At 36.1% G+C, this 20,998-nt stretch overlaps 1 protein-coding gene across 1 annotated transcript in view; it reads right to left on the bottom strand.

Annotated features, from left to right (window-relative positions):
* LOC149840904 (uncharacterized) overlaps nucleotides 1–20,998 on the bottom strand; it is a 67,839-nt gene that overhangs the window by 14,563 nt on the left and 32,278 nt on the right. The window contains exons 2-6 of the mRNA XM_090005160.1: nucleotides 18,032–18,527; nucleotides 13,532–13,794; nucleotides 12,565–12,747; nucleotides 12,325–12,415; nucleotides 8,196–8,380 (exon numbers count right to left, since the gene is read on the bottom strand). Of these exons, the coding sequence (XP_089861286.1) occupies nucleotides 8,196–8,380; nucleotides 12,325–12,415; nucleotides 12,565–12,747; nucleotides 13,532–13,794; nucleotides 18,032–18,527 (1,218 nt within the window). The remainder of the gene's footprint in view (nucleotides 1–8,195; nucleotides 8,381–12,324; nucleotides 12,416–12,564; nucleotides 12,748–13,531; nucleotides 13,795–18,031; nucleotides 18,528–20,998) is intronic.

Raw genomic sequence — 20,998 nt, forward strand, 5'->3', positions numbered from 1 at the left:
AGAGGTAGGGAGAAGACATGTGTCCTCTACTTTTTCTGAAAGAAGCAGAGAATGACACGTGGCAGAGGGGAGAGAAGGTGGGCCAAGCCATGTGGCGCCATCTCAGACAGGATGAAAAAGGTAGGAGTTCTTGATTTTCGCCACCTATGGGGATTTTTGAATATTTGAATTCTAGTTTTTCTGAGGAAAGCAGAAAATGACACATGGCACTTGCTTTTTCTGAGGAAATGAGAGCTTGCCATGTGTCCTCTGTAGGAGACACTCCAGATGGCGCCACCTCAGAGGAGACAAGCCTACCTTTTTTTGTAGGAATTTAGGAGTGACACATGTCTCCTACTTTTCTAAAAAAAAGTAGGAAGAAGACATGTGTCAGGCTACTTTTCTAGAAGGAAGGAGGGGTTGACACGTGTCCTCTGCAGGAGACACACTTCAAGTGGCGCCACCTCAGAGGAGACAAACTTCACTTTTTCTAGACAGGACAACCTATGACACTTGGCATCTTCTGGTAGTCTTTGAAATGACACATGGCGCAGGATGGATAGGGTGACACATGGCAGATAAAATGGGATGACATGTGGCGGCTTCTTAGGGTAGCCCCACACTGACACGTGGCAGAAGAGGGAATGTGACATGTGGCACCAACTCTAGGTGAACCCTATGCTGACACATGGCATGTAAATGAGAGGAGAGAGAAAGGACAAGTGGCACCAATCCAGGGGATAAGGCTCCTATATTTTTGGGTTTTTCAAAATTCAAATTTTCAAAAGGAAAGCTTGTGTGACACCACCTCAGTGTGGGTCCCACATTGCTTCTTTATTGAAATAAGGATAAAACAACAACTTCTTTTTAGAATTTTCATAAAAATTTGGACTAATGGGCAAAACAGGAATTTTGGAAAGAGTTGGCCCTTGTAGGGCGATTTTGTAAAAGAAAGATATTTGAAATTGTCAAAAAGGGCAAAATCTGAGGTGAAGTGACTGAAATCCATATTGAAAACTATCCAGATCGTTTTCCTGAGAAAATATTTTGAAATTCAGAGCCCTAGGGGTAAAATGGGAAGAATTGATAAATTTGAAGACCCAGGGTTTTGAAATCAATTTTGAAAAGAGTTGAAATTCTAATCTGGATTGAAAATTTTGAAATCGAGAGTTCTGGACCTCGAAATGACATGCTGTGCAGTGCAGTGATTTGAAATGCTCATGCAATGATATGCAATGTCATGTCTTATGACATGCAATCTTGAATCAAGACTTGGAGATGTCTGTCTCCTGTCAGGAGTAAAATTTTGACTATCTGAGACAAAATAGAGAAATTTTGAGAGTTGCAGATGAAATTTGGACTTTTGCAAGGTCTGGCTCAGAAAATGACCATTTTGCCCTCCAGCGATTTCAGAGGCTGGATGTTGATGCTTGGTGGAAATGTTGGGGAGGTGAGTGAAAATTTGGGGTGTTTACACCACTCTTATATAGAACCTAGAAATTTTGAAGAAGCACGTAAATGCCCTGAATGGATTAATGCCATGGACAATGAACTTGAGGCTCTGAGAAGAGCCAAAACCTGAGAATTCCAAAATCTTCCTAAAGGTAAGAAAACAATAGGGTGCAGATGGGTTTTCAAAGTAAAAACTAAAAGTGATGGATCACTTGAAAGGTATAAAGCTCGCTTAGTTGCAAAAGGATATAGTCAAGAATATGGTATTGACTATGAAGAAACTTTTGCTCCTGTAGCTCGTATGGTCACTGTTCGATGTCTTATAACCGTTGCCTCTATCAACAAATGGAACATCTATCAAATGGATGTGAAAAATGCCTTTTTAAATGGCGATTTAAGCGAAGAAGTCTACATGGATGCACCTCCTGGAATGGAGACTCCTAAGGGAAAGGTGCTTCGTCTTCAGAAAGCACTCTATGGCCTAAAACAAGCTCCCAAGGTTTGGTATGATAGATTTAACTCTGTTATGATTGAGAATGGTTTTTCCTCTCGTTTTACTGACACTGATCTATTTGTTAGAAAATCCGATGCAGGGATTGTTATTTTACTTCTGTATGTTGATGACATGCTCATCACTGGGAGTGATTCTAACGGGGTTAAAAGTATAAAATCTATCTTAAAAGATAAATTTGAAATGTCTGACTTGGGTTTTTTAACTTATTTTTTGGGAATTGAAGTGGCATACTCTCTTCGAGGATATTTCTTATCTCAAACTAAGCTTTTTTCTGAGATCATTGACAGGTCAGGTATTACAGATGAGAAGCTGTGTGAAACTCCTGCGGTAGTAGGAGCAAAGATGAAAATTGATGATGGAGTTCCCCTATTGGATCCTACACCTTACAGACAGCTTGTAGGGTCCCTGATGTATCTGAGTATTACCAGACCAGATATATCCCATGCAGTCCATACTGCAAGTCAATTTCAGCATGCGCCTACATCCGTTCACATGAGTGCCATCTTACGGGTCGTAAGATACATAAAGGGTACTCTAAATAAGGGAGTTTTTCTGTCCTCTTCCTCTGATTTAAAATTGATTGCTTATACTGATTCAGATTGGGGAGGTGACCCAAATAACCGTCACTCCACCACTGGTTTTTGTGTGTTCTTAGGAGACTCACTAATTTCGTGGAGATGCAAGAAGCAACAAAAGGTGTCGCTCTCCTCAACTGAAGCTGAATATCGTGCCATGGCCACTACTACCATGGAGATTGTTTGGATTCACCAACTGCTAGAAGACATGGGAATCAAAATTGAAGGACCCACCAAGCTATGCTGCGACAACAAAAGTGCAATCTACATTGCAAAGAACCACACCTTTCATGAGCGGACAAAACACATCGAAATGGACTGTCACTATGTTCGTGAAGCATATCTCCGAGGAGTTATCGACCTTCCTTATGTCACGTCCGAATATCAGTTGGCCGATTTCTTTACTAAAGCCCTGTGCGCTCTGCGGTTCAACTTCCTTCTTGGCAAACTATCGGTCATCTTGCCCTAAGTTTGAGGGGGGGTGTTAAATTATGTAATCAAACTTGTAATTTCGTATATATATTTTATATATATAAGGTAATACATATACATATATATAATATATGTATATGTATTTACTAATTATATATATAAAATATATATAGTCATAGTAAGGGTAGTTTAGGAATTTTACACATATTCTTTTTCAAGAATATGTTTTTTTTGTATTTTCTTTTTTCTTTTTCTTTTTGTATTTTTGTTTTTGCATTTAATGCATTGTACATGCATTGGGAGGGGCCCAACCCACTAGTCCTTGGACCCCTCCAACGGTCACATTTATGACCGTTGGAGGGGCTCCAACGACTATGTGGAGCCCCTCCCAAGGCCTCCTCCAAGCCCTATTTATATGGGCAGCTCCTCTTATATTTCTCTAAGGGATTTGGGATTGTAGCCCAACCTCTTTAGTGTTTATGAAACTTATGGGTGCAAGTGCACATTTGTGATTCGGTGTGTTGTGTTTGTTGTGCACAAGTGTTCTTGGGTGTGTATGTTCACACATTTATTCTTAAGGTTGTTGTGTTATCGACTAAAGTATCTTGTTGAAGATACTTTTACAACTACTACCTGCACGTTTAACAAAAAGAGTAGTGTCGGTATAACATGAACGGAATCCCAATTGTAACATGATAGCACTAAATCTATCATACTAAGCCTTAGGAGTTTGCTTAAGGCCATATAAAGCTTTTAATAATCGAAGAGTTTGACCTTGGTTAACACTAATTCCCGACGGAGGGTCCATATATACTTCTTCATTCAATTGACCATTAACAAAGGCATTTTTAACATCTAATTGAAAGATAGGTCATTTCTTATATGATGCTACACCAATTAGAGTTCTAACACTTGTCATGCGAGTCACGGGGACAAAAGTCTCCTCATTATCAATGCCATATTCTTGTGAGTATCCCTTAGCAACTAATCTAGCTTTATAACGTTCTAGGGAACCATCACTTTTTGTTTTGACTTTGTAAACCCACCGACATCCTATAGCTTTTTTATTTGGAGGAAGTTGAACTATTTCCTAAGTTTTAGCCTTATTTAAAGCATCTAGTTCAACTTTCATTGCTTCAACCCAATGAGGAATATTTTTTGCTTGATTATAATGGGAAGGTTCATAGTAAGAATGTAAGGCTATTAGACAAGCTCTATAGTTAGGTGAGAGAGTTTCATAAGAGACAAACCTATTAGGTGAAATTGATTCTCTAGAAGATCGCCTAAGGGAGGTTTCTTCTAGGGGTTTATTAAGCCGCAAGAATTTTTCTAAAGCACTAATAGGGTGCGCTTGCTCACACCGAGTGTATACTTGGAGATTGTCACCATTAGTTGGTGATACCTCAATATCATGAGAATCATTATTATGAGTATTTTCTAAATATTCGGGATGACTTAAAGAGTCATCATTTGAATCTTCTAAAAGATCATTGATAAACATATAATCAATTTCATTTGGTTTTTCCAATATTTCAAAACCATTTTCATCTTCTAAAAAAGTACAAATAACTTATTGTTTTTATAGTCAAAGCATCTATAGCCCTTTTGATTTTCACCATATCCTAAAAATACGCATTCAATTGCTTTTGGTGACAATTTATCTATTTTATGCAAAAGAACAAATTATTTACACCCAAAAATACGAAGACGATTGTAATCGGGTGTTATATTGAAAAGCTTTTCATAAGGAGAGATATTGTTCAATTTTGAAGATGGCATTCTATTGATTAAATAGGTGGAGGTTAACACGACTTCGGCCCAAAAATTTTTAGGAACATTTTTAGAAATGAGTAATGATCTAGTGGTTTCTAAAATATGTCTATGTTTTCTTTCCGCTAGACCGTTTTGTTGAGGAGTTCTTGGGCATGATTTTTTATGACAAATGCCATGTTGCTTTAAATATGATTGAAATTCATTTGATAAGTATTCTCCACCCGAATCAAATCTAAGAGTAGATATGCGACTTTGAAATTGATTTTGAACTTTTACATGAAATTCTTTGAAAAGGTTAAAAACTTCCGATTTAAGTTTAAGAAAATAAATTCATACATATCTAGTATAATCATCAATAAAGGTAACATAATATGAATAATCACCTTTAGATAGAACCGGAGATGGTCCCCATACATCCGAATGCACCAATTCAAAAGGTCTTGTTGACACAAAGGTTCTTACAGGAAAAAGAATAGACTTCATTTTTCCAAAAATGCAATCTTTGCAATTAATATCTTTTTCTTTACAAAACTTGTTTCCAAAAGAAAAAAGATACATTTTAAAGTAACTTGGATGTCCAAGCCTTTTATGCCAAGTTTCAATATTTTTATCTTGGACATAAGTACAAAAAAAGGTATTAGGAAGCGTTAAGTGATCCATAAAATAAAGATCTCCCTTCCTATGGCCTTGCCCCAATCCGCTTCCCGGACCGGAGATCCTGCACAAAGCACCCTTGAGATGAGAAAGATATTTTACATCCATGGTCGGCAATTTGGAAAAAGGAAAAAAGGTTAAGATTTAGTTTAGGAACTATTCTTATTTTTGGAACAAGGAAATTTTGAATATTTTTAGAATCAAGAGTTCCAATACCGTTTATTTTGAGAAAAGTTCCATCGACCGTAGAGGCACAAAATATTTTTGAATTGGTGCTCACGTTGGTTAATGCATTTTCATGAGGAGTCATATGAAAAGAGGCTCCGGAATTTAAGATCCAAGAGTACGTACCGGGAGGTGATGATGAGGCAATGGCGGCACCGGAGGTGGAAGAAGTGGCCTTTAGAATTTGTTGGAGAGCCATGGAAATTTGACCAAAAGTATCCTTGAGATCCCCATTTTTGCCTTCATCTTCTTTGGTGGAGGATTCCTTAACGGAAGCCACCTTTGGCTTGAATGTCCCATTTGGCTTTGGGCAAACGTGTTTAATATGTCCCGGCTCATAACAATGATGACATATAATCATTTTTCTTCCACCACTCCCTTGCTTACCAAAATGAGGTGGCTTGTATGTTTTAACATGATTGTCGGGTTTAGATACGGACGACAAGAACTTCATCTATGCTTTTACTCATGCTATGCCTAGTCTCTTCTTGAGTGATTTCGGCAGTAGCCTCCTCTAAAGGAGGAAACGTAGATCTATGGAGGAATGAGGATCTAACTTGTTCAAATTCGGGACGAAACCCAAATAAAAATTGGAACAATCTATCTTGTTCCATTTGCTTTTGTCTTAGTTACACATCCTCCGTAGCCACCCATTTAGGCTCTAAAAGAGCCAATTCATCCCACAAAGGATTTAGAGCACTATAGTAGTCTTGTATGCTCATGTCGCATTGTTTTGTGGTTCTCACTTTTTCTTGCAAGAAGTAAGCTCTTGCAAGATCCTTTTGGGTATACATACCCTTCATAAAAAACCAAGCTTCATTTGCCCGGCGGAATTTTGTAATATTTGCACATACCTTAAGTTCAACGTTATTCATAAACCATGCTAGGATTTTTGCATGGTTACTCTCCCAATCTTCCATTCGGTGATGATAGTCTTCAATGGCCTTGTGACGAACATCACCTTCAAGCACTTTCTCTTGATCTTCTTCCATCTTTGTGAGCTTAAGTTGGGGTTCCGGAATGGTTCCCATTACATAACCCCAAAGCTTCTTGCCTTTGAGATTATTCTCCATTGCGGATGCCCACATCATGTAATTTTTTCCATTAAGCTTGAATGATAGGTCGATCTTGACTTCCATTGCTACAAAATGAAGATGTGAAATAGAAAGGAAGTAGAGAGAGACAAGATTTCACCTTAGAGAATCGTATGGCTCTAATACCATGTAATGAAGTATGCAGAAGAATTCAAGAATGCCAATGCATTCACTATGTCCAACACCGGACAAAAGAAACAAGCATAAGAGAGGAAATCCACTAAGGGATATACGAAAGGCCTTACAACAAGGCTACACACATAAAATAAATACCCCTTTTATTGGAGAGGAGCTCTCTAAGAAGCAATACCAGATACAAGGGGGTTCCCCCTATTTATAAGCCAAGGGAGACTAAAGGGGGCTCCCAATAGAGTCGTTGGGAGCCCCCAACGGTCATGGGGGCCCCAACGACTCCATTGTGGGGCCCTTTTAGTATCCCAAATAAAAGTTATAAAAAATAAATAAATATAAAAATAAAAATAAAAATAAAAAGAAACAAAACAAGTACCCCTATTGGGTACTTGTGAAAAGACCATAATACCCCTATCGGGTATTATGGTGAATACATCGATATATATTTATATATATAGATGTATTATTACATATGTTTTAACAAGCTACTCATTGTAAAATAAGCTTTTCTAAGCTTATTAGCTATTATATAAAATTCAGTTTTTACATTGTCCTTGTGTCCAATTTGTGCAATTGTGCTCTCGTGGAATTCGTGTTTTTGTATATCGCTTTTATGAGATTGTTATCGGTCCATCAGAGACCATATTGTATTTGTGCACTTGTGTAGCCCTTTGTTGGTATTGTGATTATCCACATCTTGTTTCATTACAACCAACACTTTTGGTGAAAGTAGACGATAAATCAACTAACTCAACAAACAATTAGGTCAAAGTCCCGCCTTCAGTGAGGGCTCAACATGGTAAAAGAAGAGAAAAAGGTAGAAGAGGCCATAAGTGCACTATTTGGAGGCAAAGGCTATTTAACCAAAGAACCAAAACTTATCAACTAAATGTCAAGGACTAAAGTAGTCCAGATGTAGTCAAGAAACTAGCCTAGAACATGAATAAAAACAATAATCCTCATTAACTGATGAACCACAAGCCATGTATAGTTAGAAGGAAACTCAGAATACCTTGTAATAATATATTAGACAAGTAAAATATTTTCACAATACCAAGAACATAAACTTACAGCTTCATTTTGAATTTTTTGGGCAACTTTGCGATGATTATTAGTTTCCTTACAACATTTTCCTTTTTCTATTAATTTTTCATATGGTTTTTTATTCAATTCTTTTAGTAAATTATGATGCCTTCTTTTCCTAATGATGGAAGGATGCTGCCAAATCAAACTATCCTGGCTCTCAAATCTGGCCAAATTGATTCAAAGCTTTTAACATACCAGCCATGAATTATAATTCACAACAATTAAGTTCAATTTCTCTTAACAGGAAGGAGAATTCCATCACAACTTGTAACTACTTGCCTGACATGGATTACGTAAATTGAGAATTGCCTCTGACAACCTTTTCCTTTTAGTCCCCTGAATTGCATTTTTTTCTTCAGAATTGGCACACATTTCACAAAATTTTGGGGTTTTGCCTTTCGAAAATGCAAGATCACAAGCTTCAATTACAGATTCAATTATCAATGCAGAAACACCCTCTCCACCTACAAAACAATACCCAAAATATAATCAGAAAAGAGAAAATTGTATTTTCCAATTCATCTACTCTACAGAAGCATGACATTAAAAGCTTTTCTACCATTGCATCCAACACAAGAGCATTGCGAGATTGGAACATGTGGTATTACTCATATTTCATGGCTCCAAATGAACCGGTACATAAATGAAAAAATACATTCATACAAAAAATACAGATCAAACTTTGAAACAAAAAAGGAGCAATTATTATTCAATAAATTCATTTATTGATAATGCAATTGATAAAAAATGATTGGATCACCATTAATGGTTTCACAAATCGAAATCAAGACACCACGAGAATACACATCTTTACCTATCGCAGCCACATGGGTGGGCAGGCACTTTGTTTGACTGAATAAAAAGATGGAACAAGCAGAACATTCAAGCCAACAATATACAAAAGAAAAATCTCACTCAACTTTTTTGTGACTAAAGTGCTCAATTCTGTTGTTAAACCCCTTAGTTTCAATGGGATAAACTGTAGTAGAACCCTAGAACTTTCCAGCACTCTTCACTTTGAAGAAAAATTCCCCTTTTCTGTATAAAAAACATATCAGGATTATCCCCTGACTTTCTAGTAAAGCCAAAATAGATTTTGATCCATTGTGATTGGGGGAATTTGATTTTCCAGAGGAATATCATGAAATTGATGATAAGCATAAAATGCTTCATTTTTCTACCGGAAAATTGATTTTAATCCATAACTGTGATGCAAAATATTGCAAGTTTTCACCCGTTTGCCGATGGAGGTACGTCAAAAGGATGTTTCCCTTTTCATTTTCCTATAGGCAAGGGATGCACAACAATCAAGGAGAAAACCCAAATTTCTAATAAGGGAAGTAGAATCTGGAAGCACTTGAAAGCAGCGAGTGTTTTTTAGCCTCACGGGAAGCAAGTGGGAAGCGAAAGGAAGCAAACGTTTGGAAAGAAAAAAACGATTTAAAAAAGGCTCAAATAAACACTAGATTATTTTTTCTTCATTTGTCCTACCATATTGCTATGGAAATAGGCTTTTACATATACAAGTAGTTGTTTATGTTGGCATCATAAGTATTTATGAGGTTTTGTTGCTCTTCCCTTTATCGAATTTGAGATTTATGAATACATGTTTTTAATAATGTGTGGCCTCTCATGAGGATTTAGGTATTATGCTTGTGGATGTCTCACACAGTAGTTGATATATATGGGCATCAGTGAGTTTGTTTATCTTGCTCATATTTTTTTTCTGAATGCATAATAAATGCATAGGATTTTTTTTTATGTTTTGTGCTTTTATTTTATTTATGCTTAGGCACCTTGAGTACTTACAAATCTTGGTTCCTTGTGAGCATGTATTCTCATGTGAGATGTGGAATTTGTGTGTATGCATGTGTTTATGCACATGTTTTTCAATATGTTTGAATTCTAGTGAGCTTTTGTGAATTCATTTTAGTTCATGTTCCCTTGATTATGTGTGCATGTGTTTGCACATTCTTTCGTTGCATTGGTTGCTATGTCACATGGGTGCGGGTGCGACACGGGTGCGGCGCAATTTCAAAAATTTTGGACACGGGGACTCGGCTATATATATATATATATATATATAAGACTCGGTCAAAGTTGTGCCCATTAGGGGACAGGTGATGAGTTGTGAAGGCATTCTGTACACTTTCTTCATACAGGAATAATTCACTTTTGGGCACTTTTTTCATACACTGTAATAATTCACTTTCTTCATACAGGAAAAAACCACAAAAACTTGAGTTGTGCCCATTCTGTACTTAAAACTTGAAAGTGTACAGGTTTTTTAGTTGTGATGGGTTTTTTTCCTTACAGCTGTAGCCCAGAAAATTTTAAAAAAAAAAATTCAAAAAAAAAAATCCAAAAAATGGACTAAAATGACCCTGGGTGCGTTGACCACACCCAGGGTCGGGTTGACCGAGTCCGAGCCGCACCCGTGTCCGCACCCGTGTCGGTGCGTGTCGACGCGGGTGCGGCGACCTTGGAGCCGAGTCCGTGTGACATAGATTGGTTGCTATTTGAAGAGTTTAGATTTTTTTGTTTGAAATTTGGTGCATTTATCTCTCCTATGAAGATTGGATTGGATTATTATCTATAAAAATACGCAGTTCTATCTTTTTCTGAGAGGAAGCTATTTTCTATTAGTTGAGACAATTCACTAGGGAATAATTGTGAGCCAGAAGCACATGAAAATTTTAATTGGCAATGGAAATTGAAAATGTCCCGCATTTAGTCATTTGAGAATAATTATGCCTTTATAATTGGTTAATGAACATTTTTTCATGTTGGTGATGAGTCAGTGTCATAATTCCAACTAATATTTCCTAAAGCTTGAGTGTGGGCAAGTTTTTGCTAAGTCTAAACTTGACATACTTTCAACCAAATCCAAGGCATGAAAACAGTTGCACTAAGCATTCAGTAATTCTATTTCAGGCAAAATCCACCTGGAACCATTTCGGGTGAACAACTTGGAGAAGTAACTCATTAACTTGTGGTTTTACAATAGAAAATTTAGTGGTTGCAATTCTGTTATGCTTTTATTATATTAACATTCAATTTAAGAAATAGAGGCCCAATCCAGGGCTTGTGTTAAATTATGATTAAGCCCTGAAGGCCTCTGTGTAGTATTGATTACCATTTCCGTCTCTTTTTTCCTTGGAAGTTGTCAAAGAGGGCAAATGAAAATAAAGTGACAAAGAAAAAATATTAATGTTGGCATGTTCTCATCTTGGATACTCTTAATATCAGCCAACAAAAAAAAATTGTATTTGAACTTGAAATTGTTTCCTCTATACTTGTTTCCCCTGTTAGTTTTATGAACTATGATTTCATGAGACCCTACCCTATTATTTGTCTTGGTTCCTTACATCTTTTCTTTAATGTGATGATGATAGTAGTTGTGGCTTAAGAGAAATTGATATGATGAGATTTCTTTGGTGATGGAAGTTGCTGATAAACCTTTTTTTAGTTATCAAATGTGTCTTCAGTTGATGATTTTATATCTATGAATGTGTGTGCATGTGTGCATATGTGTATCAAAGAGAGAAAAAGAGAAAATATGTCAAATTTTGTAAAAAATTATCATACTTAAAAAGCTAAAAGTTATTTTGGTTCACAAATCACAAAAAAATTACACAAAACTAGGTTAATTGTCACAGGCAGTAATTTTCAGATAATCAACCTACCCTCCAGGTTAACAATTGTCATTAAAACAACAAAATAAGCTTTCAAGGTTTACAGAAAGTAGGTTTGAAGAACAGATTTTCAGAAAACCTGGTTTTTCAGTGCATCAAATGCACCCTTCAATGTTCTTTGCCATAAGTACAATATTTTACTCGTTTCACTTTAACATGCATATTGTTGTAAAGATTGCATCAGGTTATTCTTTTTCTCTATAAGGTTATAACAACATGACCTTCTTTCTGATGACAATGATTACTCTTAAGCCTTTAAGCTGAGGTCTTCAATAATGCCTCTATATTCTCTAGTTGTTTCTAATGAGGATTCCCCACAACAATAGAGGACCACAGCATTTACCATCAGTTTAGCACCACAAGATGAGAAACAAGACATACACAACGGCACCTAGATTGTCCATACTCAGGATGTGAAAAAGCAATGACATAAATAATGACACCTATATTGTCAACACTCATAGCATATAATTCAACTTGGATAACCAAACCATAAATGAACAACATACAAGCAAGATAATTACTCAATCATCAACAGGATATTGCCAAACTAATTATATTTAAAACCTCAATGCATGGATTAAAATTGGATAATTTTTCATATGATGAACAAAGGCAAATATTAACAGTTTGGTACCATTAACAAAGCCATGCTTCATATACCAAATAAAAAATGTCATCTCATCTACAAGCTGGAATGAAGAAACCCATGCCTGTTATGATAGTTTGAAGGTTCTTTTCACATATAGCAGCCTCGTCTTCTAGTTTTCGATGCTGAAGAGATAGTTTCTGCTGCTGGTGTAACTACATACAATCATAACATCCTTTTATCAAAAAGATGGAAAAAATGGAAAAGAAAGAAAAAACAGAAATAGTGGATCTCACACTAAAGCAATTGAAAAAAAAGGCCATGTGCCTACTAATTTATCGTGCTTCCTGCGTAAGACTTTTACAGCAGCCTGCAATAAAGCATGTTCCTTGGATGAAGTCTCAGATTGAATGCGGGAGAGGTCAACTCCAGTAACCACCACATTCTGACCACAGATGTCAACACTGTCTATATCACCTTTCTCTACATGTTTTACACTCATGCCTCCAATATTTTGCAACTTTATTTCTGGTTGTGTTGCTCCAAACTGACAGATGCATCTTAGTCAGTCATTAATGGAGAAATACAAATATTACTGTTACTTGAGGTTGTAAAAATTATAACATAAATAGTGAAAAGAAAGAACTTCTGGGAAAAAAGACCATTCCAAAAAATAAATATAAAACCTAAATTAATAACTGAGATGTAAATAGAAAATGACTAAGGCCTAGTAACCTTCAAAAAAATCCAAATGGCAGCTAAAAACTTTCTGGCCTTCCTAAAGCACGCCTAGTTCTTGTAGAAACTGTTAGAAAAAACAGACATTTGCTTTCATTAATAAAAAATACCTCTTTTATTCTTGGGTTGCAATTAGTCCAACCTGAATCATAATCAGCAATAAGCTATTTTACCATCACATATTGTGTATGCCACCCAATTAGTACAGTGGTTTTGACATTTCACTAGCAACTAGTAGGGAACTTGACGGAAGTTGGTCCAACAAGATTCTTGATTAACCAAAACAAAGTTAGGCATGTTCTGCATGTTAGAAAGAAAAAAAGGGGGCCAAAAAGTTAAAAAATACTTTTATTTGTTGTAGGCACTTGGCACCTGGCACAAATAAGGCCATTTGTCAAATCCGAAGGATTTATGTTTACTCAAAATGAAAAAGAAAATAGATACCCAAATGGCAACAAAACCCTCACTCCATAATTCTTTTGCACAATTAAATCATGTAATACTGACTAGTTTCAATAGAAATGCCTAAGATGCATATAATAAAAGCTGAAAACCCCTTAGCAAAACAAGCTAGTCTGTAATTATGGTACTACCTTGTCCTTTGTAACATTTCCTACAGAATCTGAAATGCCCTGAACATCATGAGATTGTTTCCATTCCTTGCAATGAGGTTGGTCATGAATTTGATCTTCAATGGTCACAAGTGAATATTTGTCCAAAGGAACCTTCTCAGTACCAAGTAAAGCAGAACTTTCTGAAATTCCCAAGGGGACTTCAGACCCATGTGATTTGTAATTATCACCTTTCCTGTCAGCATTTTCATTTGTAGAAGGGATACCTGTGGCATTCAAGATCTCTGAAATTTCACAAGATGAAATTGATTTAGCAGGATGTATGCTTTCTTTCAAGGCATAAGATCTGCTGATATATGGAGAATTGTCATTTTCGATCCCTGGGGGAATATTTTCCCTGGTTAAACACAAATTTGCCATGCATCATTTTCTGCATAACAAATACTCGGCAAAAAAAAACTTCTTCAACATTAATCTAACTTGAAATCAACCTCTAATACCTGGACAACCATTTAGAGATGATCCCTTCGTATGGCATTAATTGGAAAAATGCAACAGCTGGAGTTGTTTGGTAACTATCTGATACTTTGGTAACTATATGACTTCTTAGGCTGCAGATAGAGGTATGCAATACTTCAGTGCAAGTTCAAAGACAAGTGGTTATCACTATCCCTCACATCTACTAGGAACATGCACGTGGATACAAGTAGGCATACACATAAATGCCAACAATATATTTTTCTCAACAACATATTGGTGAGGCATTATAGGTTTTTAATAATTCTTGCAAAGATCTAGGGAAAATATGTATTAACAATAAATATAATAAAAATAGTACCAAAAACTTTGAAAAACGAGATTTTATAAATTTTATTCACAATAATGAATAAAAGGTATAAAAGTTATTAATATGTAAAAATAGAATAAGAAAAGGATCATATTTAAATTGCATAAACAAAAAAAAAATAAGAAAATGAGACAGTATCATAACTATCATGGATATCTACGACTATGATATGTATCATTAATCACTTATTTACTTGTTTGAAAAGAAAAGATCGTTATGTCCTTCCCTCTTAATAACACAGATACCATCATAGTCACTAGGGCTGGTAAACAAACCGAGCAGCTCATGGCTCGGCTCGGTTTGGCTTGTTGGAGACTCGTTTGTGATCAGGTCTTATAGATGGCGATCCGAGCCACGAGCTGCATGTTAAGAATAGACAAGTCGACCCAAACAGGGGATGTTAGGCTTGGCTCATATAAGCTCGTAAACCAAGGATATATAAAATATAGTGTGCCTTTTACAACAAAAAGTGTGTTTGTTCTGGTGGTTAGTTCGCATGGTAGGTAAGGAGGAGGTTCACAGTTAAATTCTCTCACCATTTCCAGTTTAGTTAAGCAATTTAGTTTGGCTCATCTGGTTCGGGAGCTTGGCTCACGTCTGGCTTGAGTAAACACAAGCCCAAGCCCAAGATGGGTTCCATCTTGAATGAGCCAAAATTGAAAACATGTTCGGTTCATTTGACTCATTTACCAACCCCTAATAGTCACTGAATCACCGATATTTTGAAAATAATTTGATATTATCAGTATTTCAAGGTCAGCCAATATTTTCTCGATATTTTTAAAATACTACTAGAACATAAAATAATGTGATATTATCATGACATTTTCCTGAGATATTCTCTACATTTTCAAAAACCATTTTTTATGTATTTTAAGTATTTGTTTTCTATTTTTTTGTTTATTTATGTTTTAAGAACTTTTCTAATTGTTTCTTTACATTTTGCAAGAAAAATACTAAAAACCTATTATTTCTTATTTTTTCTTATTCTTTATATTTTCTTCAAATATTAAAACTTATGATATTTTCCTCAAAAAAAAAAACAACTTTTGAAAAAAGCTCATGAGAAAAACCTTGTTGATAAAATGTCAACAACGATACTGGTGACTATGGATACCATTAACAATCAGCATGATAATGGGTGCAACACAACCCTAACCCATAACTTTAACACACAAAAGTAGCCTAACACTCTGCAACACAAAAAATAGCCTAATGCCTCTCATCCTTTCTAACAAATGTGTGTTTAGCATTGATCCGTGACAATCAGCGCAGTCACAACTGCTTCTAATTGTCTGGGCAGTGCGGACGTTTGTCCGATAACAGTGGGAGATTTGCGGGTCCACTGTTACAGTTTACTATATATATATATATATAGATAGATAGATAGAGAGAGAGAGAGAGAGAGAGAGAGCTGCTCACACGTTAGGTGCTAAATGGGTTTTTCAGCCTTTTTTCATCTTATTTATAAATTCTGACTGTAAGGATGTGATCCATGTACTTGATATTATAGGGATCAGCTCTTGAAGCTATTCCGATACATGGGTGGATTTTTATAAGGTTCGAAAAATCAACGGTCCAAAATCTTTGTAAATTTTTTAGGCTCCAAACATCATTTTTTCATCGAAAACACATGGTCCAGGTGTGGATTCTTAGTAAATCGACCATTCCCAACACATTTATAGGGCTGGAACCGCGTAAAAAGTACCGGAGAAGCTGAAAAACCCATTTAGCACGTTCGTGTGAGAAGCTATCAATCTCTCTCTCTCTCTTTATATATATATATATATATATATATATATATATATATATATATATATATATGATAAGTCTTTAGTGTGGATGTGCATATGGTATCAATGAGTTGAAAGTCATGGATGCAAGTTGTTTTGACTCAATCTAAACTTGTAGATATGTTCAACATAGTCAATTTGTTAGAGATCAACCCTTGGATCATGTTTTTTGACCAAAACAAGAATATTCTACTTTTTGATCAATAAAAACCCTTTACCTAGAAAATGAATCTTTTTATCCAAGATTAGAAAAAAATGGGTTCAGATCTCTTGCAGGAATGGTTTGGAAGATCCAAAACCAAAAGTAGTGGTATTTGCTAGCACAGTTTCAGCAAGGGGAAAGTCTAAGGAAAGTTATTAAGTGAGTAGGGGCCGGTGAATCCCGACTTCCCGAGGCAGGCTCCTCTATTATTTATTATTTGAAGTTGCTTTGGATACCTTCTTTAGTCAAGCACTATCTTTGAATAAGGCTCTCTCTCTCTCTCTCCTGCCACCTTTACATGGATTCGTGTTTCATGCATTAGAATTTAGCAGTAAGAAGTGCAAAAAAATTGGATATAGGTACCCGATCCAAATCTGAGTCCGTGGTATAATATGTTGGGTTTGGATAATTAAATATCTGATTATGTTCAATCTGTTTGCTCCCCTATTTGGCACATACCGACCATTTTTATGCCTGATTTAGATTACATATCCCATTATGTCCAATGTATTTGCTCACCTACTTAGCACATACCCAACATTTCATGTAGCAAATACATAATAAATGGATTAGATATAATTGGATATCGGATACAAATTTGACATTTTCTAAATTCAGATATTCAAAGTAAGATTTGAATTTACATTTGATTGGATTAAGATTTGCTACAAAATTATCATTGGTTTCTGATTGGGTCCAAATCATTATTTTTGGTGTGGATTTGGATAAAATCCAATTTTTTGCATTTTTTAACACTTAGGAGACTTGCTTTAATTATTTTCACCGGATTCAATTTTACCACATATATTTTATATCCGGCTTCAATGTTACCTCATTGGATCTGCCTTTGAATCAAATTTTTACTCTACCATTTTGGATTCGGAATCAGATATGTGATCCAATTCAGATATGATTGACTGCAACCCTAGTGCTAAAAGCTAATGCATGGTTACAAAACAACCCATAAATACGGTTAGGAGAGAGAGAGAGAGAGAGAGAGCCAAAAAAAAAGTCAAATACATAAAGGACGTCCAGGTTGGACTCCTCTGTATCCACGCTGGATTTTGTAAGGCCATGCTGGATTGTAGCTTTTCTAAAACCAACACTAACAGTTGGATCATAGAAAATCCAACGGTTCTGGGTTTGGTACCACCATATTATGGTGGTATCAACCACTGTATATTTTCCCTAAATGGGTGTTTTTACTATTTGATGGCTAGATCTATGCAAACAAGAGTGTGTACCACTCTACGGTATCATGGTACAGAACCACAACATACTTTTGTACACACACACACACATATATATATATATATATATATATATATATATATATATATATAGAGAGAGAGAGAGAGAGAGAGAGAGAGCATAAACTTGATAAACAACTTTGGCCATGTTGAGACAAACCTGTCAATGGCATCTTTAATAGGTACTTGTTTTACTTGTGCATCAGCTTCTTTTAAACATTGCATCAGGTAAAACCGAGCAGTTGTTTTACTTTGACTCAAGGAGTAAACATAATGATTTTCAAGAAGCGCCAAATCAGTAGAATCAAGGCCTGTTCCAGACATGAAATATATCTTTACAAAGTCAGCGTTGCAGTTTGACAGAAATGCGATTTTCCAAATCTAAGCATTTCAACTTTTAGAACCGACTTCTAAATTTTAAAAAAGTACCAGTTTTTTCTTTGACAGCAGAATATGCAAATTGCAGAAGTGCCTCTTCATCCAAAGTTGTTGAATTAGACGCTTGTCTTGAGTGTGACGTGCCACAGAAAAACGTCTTGGTAGCTGTCCTTTGCTTCTCCAAGTCTTTCAGTAATATTGATTGTTTAGCAGGAGCACTAACATTCTTTTCTATCAATGACCAAACTCCTTGTGTAACCAAATCAAACTGCAGCAGGCAGTTTTTTTTCCTGGCGTCGACAAGAAAGACTGCAACTTTTGAAACTGGCCATCCCTCAGCTTGTGGAGGTTTTATCAAAGCATTCAAACCATTACAAACATCAAAAGCCTCCGTGACGATTTTCTCTTTTCTCAAGAAATTCATATATGATAGCATTGTTGGATTTGCAATGACAGCAACTTTACAGAAGGCTTCAAAGTCAAGACATGTAACTTGTGGAAATTGCTTCCTGTGGAAATAATTATACAGCAAAACAACCGCTTGCATCTGAATTGAAATGAACCTCCATTAGAAAATGCTCAGCAAAATCAGCATATCAGGAGCCTCCAACTGATACAGATCATACATAAACTGATATGTCCTTGACCAAAAAAGAAAAAGGAAAAAGGAAAAACAACAACAAACATAACAGTATCATCCTAGCTACATAAAACAAATATTTTATTGAGTTGATCAAATAATTGACGCAAAAAACAAACTTAGATTTTCAATAGAATACTGCAAGATCCACAAAAACATTATATTATATGGTAATCAGGATGCACCTTGGAAGGCGATGGAGAGGGAGTTGCAGCAACTTATCTATGATCTATCTGTACTTTTTTTTTTGCTCTAAGAAAGCAATATGGTGTAAAAATGCACACAACCACTTACTGAGACAAGTAGCATAACACTACAAATTTCCATTCCATGTCTAAAATTTCTCCTAGGGATCTGCATCTCTAGCTATGTCACATGGGTGCGGGTGCGGGTACGACACGGGTGCGGCGCAATTTCAAAAATTTTGGACACGGGGACTCGGTTATATATATATATATATATATAACAATAATTCTAGTAAACAATTAAAATTAAGGTAAACACATCTATGGGCCATGGTTAAAGGAAAAAAAAACTTGAAACTATGACCTTGTGAAATGGTTCATAATCTGCACTGATCCAATTTTTGAAATGACCCCTTTACTATAGCATTCACATCTTTGTGATCTGTTCAGTTTTGACATTCAAATGTTTAAACTTTATACGTTAAAGTTGCACAGACTGTGCAATGCAGTCTGTGTGCACAGTCACAGACTGTGTGCAGTGATTGTGCAGTTGCACAGTCTGTGATTGTGCAACTGCATTGCATAGTCTAGTTATATATATATATTTTAAAAAAGATATATAAAAAATGATTTTTTGTTTTATTTTTTGTCATAAAAATGGACATTTTTGGACTTGGTCAAAGTTGACCGAGTCCAAAATGTGGACGGACTCGGCGTTGACCAAGTCCGTGTCTGCACCCGTGTCAGGGCATGTCGACTCGGGTGTGGCGCCTCCCTAGCCGAGTCCGTGTGACATAGATCTCTAGGGTTTTAGGTTCAAGGTTTTTTCATGAACTTGCATCAAGATCAATGAATTCCTATAGAACATGTATAAATTCGTATATCTCCACTAATTGGAAAAAAATTTGTAAATCTCCTTAAGTTGCAATTTGCTATCTAGGGTCTAAAGTCTAAACTCTAAACCAAAGTTGAAATAATGGACATGTTAGATGTTATGCCCTGAAAATTCAATAAAATAAATTTTTAATGCAAAATTTATTTATGAATTTCATTCTTTTATTATACTTTTGGATTGTTTTGTTTGTGAGTATTAATATATCTTGGCCATGAGATGACCAATATGATATGGGATATTGATACGGACCAACGGACCAAATGTGGAAGACCCTGATCCACATCCGTTGCCCCCAAGATCATAAAGTGGATCCAAGTTCATTGCATCAATTACCCGAAGTGGATCCATTTGGTGTTGCTCTAGATCCAAGCTCCAAACTCCATCCAATCGTGGGACCCACCCCTGGGGCGACACTTCATCAAATCAGCCATGTGAGACCCCTCATCAGGATGTCACATCAGCATAGCAGCCAAGTAGGCCCAATGGGACCTATCCCTAGGGTGCCACTTCATCGCAGCATTGACTTCAATGGGACGTCCCTTCTATAAAAGCCACCTCAACAAGTGGGCCCACCTCCTTAGCTCCCCACCAGCATTAAGAGCCACCATGGTGGACGTGTAGCCCTCTTGAAGCCCCCCCCATGGGAGTCATGCAGCTTCTCAAGTCCCCTCTCTAAGAGGGGATCTTGGGAAACCAAAAGAACTTTATATTATGAGATAGTATAGGTTTATCTAAGAATAGATTTAGATTTTATCTTAGTTTTAGATTTTATTTGAATCAAGTTTTATTTAATTAATGTTGTCCTTGTTATATGTGTGGCTTTTAAGAAGCCAACATTAGCCTATATATCGGCTTGGCCATGTATTTGAAAATCAAGAAACAAATGAATTAATGTGAACCTCTCTCTCTCTTATTCTATTCTCACTTCTCTCTCTCTCTCTCTTCCTCTATCTCTTCTCTCTCCCTTACTCATGTCCCTCTCTCCCCAAGGACGTTTCTCTCTCTCTAGGGCTTGTCTCTGACCCAACTTAGTGCTTGGCCCTTTTGGTCAAGCTCATTGACGTGGACCAATGCTGTAATTGAAAACATTTCTCAAAACTCAAAAAGGTTTTCTATTCCAAAAATTAGATATATTCCTAAATTAATTTAAAGCTTTTATTTGTTCCTCAATTATCAAATCAAGGGTATAATGTTTTATTCTACTCTCATGATTGTCGAGTGCAGGATTGTCAGTCAAAAAAGCTAATTGGGGAAGGCCATAGAAAATGAGACTTATACTACATGATTTTTTTTAAAAT

Source organism: Nuphar pumila, chromosome 4, assembly GCF_984573655.1.
Source record: "Nuphar pumila chromosome 4, dmNupPumi1.hap1.1, whole genome shotgun sequence".
Taxonomy (NCBI): Eukaryota; Viridiplantae; Streptophyta; class Magnoliopsida; order Nymphaeales; family Nymphaeaceae; genus Nuphar; species Nuphar pumila.